General features: G+C 41.6%; 1 protein-coding gene across 1 annotated transcript; it reads left to right on the plus strand.

Moving 5' to 3' along the window:
* Positions 1 to 945: 945 nt before the first annotated feature.
* On the plus strand, positions 946 to 6,305 carry LOC104946888 (rap1 GTPase-GDP dissociation stimulator 1-like). Its single transcript, XM_010772797.1, has 4 exons — positions 946 to 1,257; positions 3,192 to 3,299; positions 4,002 to 4,124; positions 6,151 to 6,305. Exons 1-4 carry the CDS (start codon positions 1,254 to 1,256, stop codon positions 6,282 to 6,284), a joined length of 369 nt encoding a protein of 122 aa, XP_010771099.1. The 5' UTR covers positions 946 to 1,253; the 3' UTR covers positions 6,285 to 6,305.
* The last annotated feature ends 1,190 nt before the right edge of the window (positions 6,306 to 7,495 follow it).

The following is a 7,495-nucleotide window of genomic DNA, read 5'->3' on the forward strand; positions in this document are numbered from 1 at the left end:
TCATTAAGAACTAATGGTAAAATTATTTTTATCATTCATCAAAGATAGCAGAAAAACATGCATTATGTAGGCTACTATGGAGGGGACGTTGACAGAGGATTACTCACAAAGTACACAGTAAAGTACTTCCTTTTATTTCTGGTAGCAGTCAACTAGTACCGAGTCCAACAGTATCAGTTTTATTCCGAACTTATGGTAAAAAATATTTGTATCACTCATTGAATATATAGCAGGAAAGAAAATGAAGAGTGCAGAATCGCTGTATGGTTTAAATCTCCTTAGTTACAATGTCGTCCATTTTAGACAAAGGCTTATTATATTTACAGCCCTAATAACATTCATTTTCTGGGCTCAATATGTGTCTTGGCTGTTTTCGTTGTGATCGCTAAATTCACCTTGTTTATAATATTTACACTGACCCAGATCGCTGGATCGCTAGAAACACCGCTGTCATCAGGGCTGTTCCATGCTGCTCCCTTCCCCAATGGACTCAGTAGGGCCCCCTGCTGCCGTGGAGCATGTGCCAGCCACGGCCGAATATTAAGAAAAAGAAAAAAAAAAGTGTTGTAGTTGTAAAAAAAATGTGTGTACTTGTAAAACCTATGCTGAATTTGTCTCTGAAACATGATTTATTAGAAAAATGTTATGTGTTTGTTTGATAGATACGTTTATTCTTTGCAAAACTAAATGCATTAGTTTGTAGATGGTGTTTTGTATTTGCAAACCACATTGTGTTTGTTAGTGAATCATGAGGCATTTGTAAAACCTCTTTAGTTTGTTTGTGGAGTTATGGCAGGAAATTAGCTCCATACCTGGTCAGCATCTGTCCTGAGCTTTCAGACATGTCTCAGGCTGCCATCTAGCGGCGATGTGAAACCGTGAAGACTTTTATTTTGAAGTTTGTAACCGGAAGTCCAACTCCCTCCTAGCTGATTGGTATGTCAGACTGAGGCATTCGTCCGGAGCAGCGTCAGCCAGCAGGTCTTCTGTCGGTGTGGGAATCAGAGGAAGTCGGATGTGTTAACCTGGTAGTCCCCGGTACACTGCACCCCTCTGATCGGTACTGCCCGACCGGCCCGGCGGCTGCTGTCGCTAACTTACTGGCTAGCTAGCTAGCTAGCTAACCCCGCTCACTTCACCAGTTCTAGACGGTTCAAGGGACGGAGGAAACGGGGCCTCGGGAAAGTACGACTCGGTTTGCAGCTGCCCTGCAGAACACACCGGGTTATTTTCTGGAGCTACATCCTGCTGAGATGGGTGAGTAGACGGCTAGCAGCCAGCGCTCCCTGGGCCGAGTTAGCAAACAAGAACAGTCTATTTCATTCAACGACTTCAAAACCGTAAAATGTCTGTTGTTTGAACACACGCAGTATACACGTATAGTTTGTGGGGCACGCTGTGTATCTATCCATACTGTCACTGTACTACGGTGCTTCCCTCCATAGTGTTCTAATTCATTACTCCATCATTAGTCATGTGAAAAGCTGACTGTTGCTAAATGTGTGCACGTACGAGCTCGCGCCTGTCTGCTCAGCTCTCGGGTGGGGTAGCTTCTCCATCCACTCCTAGCTCATAGTGATTATTTCTTCCTTTAAACCACGTTAGCCTCGGAACATGTTATGTGTTCATTTTACAATCATTCCTCCTCGACGCAGTTCTGCTGCGACTTGAAACGGCCTGGTTACTAAATGAATGAACCCCCCCTGAAATGGCAGAGCTGATGGTGCTGTGGATGACACTCCTCCATCCAACAGCTGTTATGCAATAGGAGAGCAGCCCGCTATGTGGCTGTGAGTACTGCACTGCTCTGTGATGTTACCTCATATTCTGGGTATTGATGCTGGACACACGACGTTGGTAATTGATACTTGAAGCCTGTGTAGTATATCTCTGACACATATCATCTCTCCATCTTTCACATCTTTAAACCATGTCCCATATTTACAGTGGTATTTCTGAATGGCATCTAGAGCCAGGTTTATTTGATAGGTTATGAAGTATTTCTAATCCCAGGCTTTTTGTTGTTGTCATTTGATATAAGGCATCTATGTGGGGTGTGCAGTGCAACTGGCAGCATTAACCAGGTCACTGCACTGGTGTGTGCACTCCTTATGCAACCTGTCATTCATTACCTGATGAAAAATCATCTCTGTTATTGCTACCACTCCAAGCTTCACAGATAATTAAAACACATCTCTATTGACGATCAATATAATAGAGGAAGAAGTGTGTCAGCTTCTGGAGTTATTATAGTGCGTTCAGCAGCAAACCCGACAGGTCACTCCTAATCAGATTTAGCTGAGATTGGAGGCTTTGAGTAAATGCATCCAAAAACAGAGCAAGTGAACAAACTCCTCTCTAGGACATATAACACATGTACTGTATTATAGACGCATGTCTTATAGGCATTTGTCACCTAATATTTAGCTTAGTTTTTGTGAATGGTTAATATCAGTATTGCACATCAATCTGTAAATCAAGTATAAATCAAGTGAAGAGGTATGGAGCAGTCACTTAGTCACTACCATATGATGTAATGAGGAAATAGAAAATCTGTTATTTGACTGGTTATAGGAGGAACAGGATTGATGACTTCATCGCATGTGATGGATGTGCAGCAGTTATAAATCTTTGATTCTGTGGTTGCTGGCAGGGAGCAGAGTGATGTCGTGAGTCCTCATAATGGAGTAAACGGAACAAGACTAGGTTGAACTCGTCTGCGTAAAGTAAAATTGCTCCTGACGACGTATTTGAGGAAAGATTTCTATGTGCGCGACGCAGTTGCCCCAACACATGTGTACATAAACAAAAACTTTGGTCAAATACAGACAACTTTTTATTTAAAAATGAATAAATACTATTGAAGCAGAGAAGAACCTACCACTGCCGCCTGCATATGACTATCAATATCAAAAGCATTGTCTTGAATGACTAACACTCCATATGTTTTATATTTCTGTGATGATATTTGATCCTTCCACCTCTTTACTCATTATTCTGTTGTCAGTGGCAGGGGGTTGGATCCTATCCCAGTAGTCCCACAATGAAATGAACATAATGGACTGCAATATTGATGTTTAAAATGCGTACTGTGCGATCAGGTTGATTTGGCTCTACTTTTGGGGCTACGTTTCACACCAGTTTTTTCATGGCGTTCTCTCCCCGTGTTCATGAAGCGTTTCTGTTTTCAGACAACCTAAGTGACGCTTTGGAGAAGCTGAAGCTGGCGTCCAAAGACAGCGCCACGGACAGCGTGGACAGTTGCCTGGACTGCCTGCTGAAAGCACTCGCCAACAACCGTGAGTACAGCGTGACCTAATAACCTTTTGGAATATCTTCTATAGCCTTTCAGGGCCTGTGCCCACATCTTTCTCTGGCAGAGCTTCCTCCCAGCAAAACACTTTTCTCTATGACAACAATACTTCGACAATGTATTACCACTGTTGTATGACAGACTAACACCGCCCCCTTGGATGTTATTATCTTTTTTTGCTACTATGTATTTATTTGACATAAGACGCTTGCTTTAAAACTTTGTATGATTTAGCTTGTCACCGCTCAATTCGACTGCAGTAGAGCGAGGAAGAAGATCTGATTTTGAGATAAAAGACACACACTCAATGGCAGCATGGTCTGCCCGGCCGATCTGCCAAAAAAAAAGATGTTTGTTTCTGTCTGTAAAGCACGATTAAGCACAAGCTTTTTCTCCAAACGTCTCCGGTGCTTTTCCGTTAAGTCAAAATATTTTCAAATTGAAGCAGTCGCAGTGTCCGCACAAAATCTCCGGTGCACTCAGAAAAAAAGATGGGTGCAGCGCTTTTCTCTCTGGGCGTCGCCTGCAATTACTTAAAATAACTAAAAAAAGAATCTGTCGCTCAGGGGAAGGTCCCGACGTGGACAGGCCCTTAGTCTATTGTAAACAAAGTCAGGCTTCTCAAACCCTCTGATTAATGTGGTCAGTTTGAAATGGTATTAATACTTTCTGAATTGTACTCCTGCAGACACAGAGGCCAGTGTGAAGATCCAGGAGATGGGTGTTCTGACCCTACTCCCCACCCTGTTGAGCCCCCAGTCCTCCTGCACCCCCAAAGTAGCCAACCTCATAGCTGAGCTGGCCAAAAACGGTGAGGTTCCATTTCCAAGCCCATCACCCAGGAACACCCTGACTTTCTGTAACATAAAAATGTTAAATAATGAGTAAAGATTCTTGCGTTTCTTTCCTCCATGTAATAAAGTGTGTTCGTTCTTCCATCCAGTTTTAGAATTAGGGCTTAACCTTAAGATATTTACCTCTATGTATGAAGTGTTAGCTTTAACAGATCAAATTATTAGCCAGACATTTCAAATGTTTTCCTTTTTAAAAATACTTTACTCGCTTTGATTGACATTAAATTAATTGGGTTTATTTATATACCTTTTGAGTGGAAAATTCTACATTTTTAAATGACACTTCTTTTGCTTCAGTTGGAAGTGGATATTTTAGATATCGTTTCCTTCTTTTCTTTGCTTCTTCGTCTACATATCCTTGTAAAACAAATGTTTGGCTAGTATATTTCACCCTTTCTTTTGCCCTCATCCGTTCTGCTTTACATGTTCTTCATGAATGTTTTGATGGAAGTGAAGTTAGTCGTTGATATTTTAGAACGTGTCTGGTTTTAAATTGGAGGAATCAAACGGTAACATGTTTGAGTGACTAAGCTAGTTGTAGCAGCTCTACATTTCATAGCTTAGTTGTTACTCACTGTGAGGTTATCGTGTAAAGACTAAAACCTTGAATAACCGCAGTATGGGGGAGCTAAATCTTTTCAATAATCCCTCTGCGTATGCTCAGCAGAAGCTTTTAAAGTGGAAAAAAGCAGACTCAAATAGAACTTTAGGCGATAAAAGGTTAAGATAATGAATGTTTTTTTTAGCAGCTTGCAAACGGCAGCTAATGATCACTCCCCTGCAGTTTGCCAAGCTTGGCAACAGCCCGCTGGCATTTATGTGTCACTGGTTCCGGAAACGTCTGCGAGCAGCCAAGGACCGACCGCTGGGCTGAGTCCCTTTTCGTCTGACAGGTTGAACTAACACGATTGTTTAAAGCTGAACCAGGCAAGGCTTCATGTAAACACCTATCTGACTAATTAGCTCAAATCAGCACCACCACCAGAGATGAATAATGTCTCATCCCCAGTTAAACCCAGATGATTCAGCATGATTTCCCAAATGAGCATCCAAGAACAGCATGGTGACTGCGGACAAAATGGTGACTGGGCTTAATTGGGAACAGTAGACTGTGTTATTGTCAGTGGAACAAGTGATTTGCCACCTCATTCCTCCATCACAGATGATCTGAGGTAACTGTACGGATGCTCGGGTTAGGTGATAAATATTTGATTGGTAACAGTTCTAATAACCAGCAGTATGTGGGGACTGAATCAACCTGAATTGCTGTTATTTTGCATCCTATCATTCATGCTAACTATTAAGGCACTTAATAATAGAAGCTATTCTATTTGTGATTTAACTTAGTCAATCAAATTGAAAGTCTAATATCAAGGATTCAGTAAATCTCAGATGGCCAGTTCTGAAGGTTAGACTTAAGTTATATGGCTTCAACTTCTCATATAAATGAGATGTGATATTAAATCACCACCTTTCAACACTTCCATTTTTAACGATGATGAACTAACTTGTTAATGATTTTAAATGTTTGATTTCTGAGTCTTCTTCAGATCATAGGGAAGTGTTTGTTTATAGCACAATGTTAGCTTTTTAATTTGAGCAATTCCATTTATGCGAAACAAGGTGGTGTTCAAGTGTGAAAATGATCATTCTGAACAATGTGATCACTATATGAACACGCTAACATCAAAGTTGCAGGAAACATGGGAGTAATCGGGATCAATTTCAGAATCAGAATTTCTTTTTAAGTCCCACAGAGGGGAGATATACATTGCTACAGAAAAGAGATATGATCGAGACAAAAATAAAAACAGTATTTAGTAAGCGACATTACACATATTACACATTTAGAATCAAGTTATTATTACACATTCCAAGTATAAAAAGGCAAGTTTGAGCATTATAAAGAATTAGAATTTTGACACTATTTACTCCCTTGAGCAAGTTTAACATTCTGACCTGTGACCCCTCTCCCCTCCTCAGAATTCATGCGGGGTCCCTGTGTGGAGGCTGGCCTCATCCCTCCTCTGATTCAGCTGCTGACCTCCTCAGACCAGGAGGTGTTACTGCAGACCGGCCGCGCTCTGGGGAACATCTGCTATGACAGCCGTAAGTAGGAGTCTGCTTTCTCCAGGAACACTGAATCCCTCAGACCCTCATCACCCACAGACCCTCATCACCCACAGACCCTCATCACCCACAGACCCTCATCCCTCACAGACCCTCATCACCCACAGACCCTCATCACCCTCACAGACCCTCATCCCTCACAGACCCTCATCACCCACAGACCCTCATCCCTCAGACCCTCATCACCCTCACATACCCTCATCCCTCACAGACCCTCATCCCTCACCCTCATCCCTCACAGACCCTCATCCCTCACAGACCCTCATCACCCACAGACCCTCATCCCTCAAAGACCCTCATCACCCACAGACCCTCATCCCTCACAGACCCTCATCACCCTCACACGGCTAACAGAGAATCAGATGTAAAGATGATTCTGCATTACACAAAGAGTTCATGTTTAACCATGTGTTTCAGGGATATAGCATTGCATAAAGGGACATTTTGATGAGTTCTCATTAACCAGACCCCCTTTACTGCATTTGAATACAGGGCAGAGAGGTGCTTCCTTGCCGCATATTCGGAAGATATTTGAATTATAATGACATTATGGACAATAGTTTGTTTATTTGGAAACATAGCTACCGTATTACTGGTGTCCATATGAAAATATACAGGGTAGTACAATTAAACAGCAATAACATGCAACTCATACAGACATCATATGAATAGTAATTATTGGAGCGAGTGAATTCTCTCCATACAATACATTGCTTGATATACTATGTATGTTTGTAAGTATGGTAAAATGGCCGATATACAGTGGGGCAAAAAAGTATTTAGTCAGCCACCAATTGTGCAAGTTCTCCCACTTAAAAAGATGAGAGGCCTGTAATTTTCATCCTAGGTATACCTCAACTATGAGAGACAAAATGAGAAAAACAAAATCCAGAAAATCACATTGTCTGATTTAAAAAGAATTTATTTGCAAATGATGGTGGAAAATAAATATTTGGTCAATAACAAAAGTTCATCTCAATACTTTGTTATAGGTATATAACAAAGTATTGAGATGAACTTTTGTTGTTGGCAATGACAGAGGTCAAACGTTTTCTGTAAGTCTTCACAAGGTTTTCACACACTGTTGCTGGTATTTTGGCCCATTCCTCCATACAGATCTCCTCTAGAGCAGTGATGTTTTGGGGCTGTCGCTGGGCAACATGGACTTTCAACTCCCTCCAAAGATTTTCTATGGGGT

This window comes from Notothenia coriiceps, unplaced genomic scaffold (assembly GCF_000735185.1).
Source record: "Notothenia coriiceps isolate Sejong01 unplaced genomic scaffold, NC01 NC01_scaffold00000339, whole genome shotgun sequence".
NCBI classification, from domain to species: Eukaryota; Metazoa; Chordata; class Actinopteri; order Perciformes; family Nototheniidae; genus Notothenia; species Notothenia coriiceps.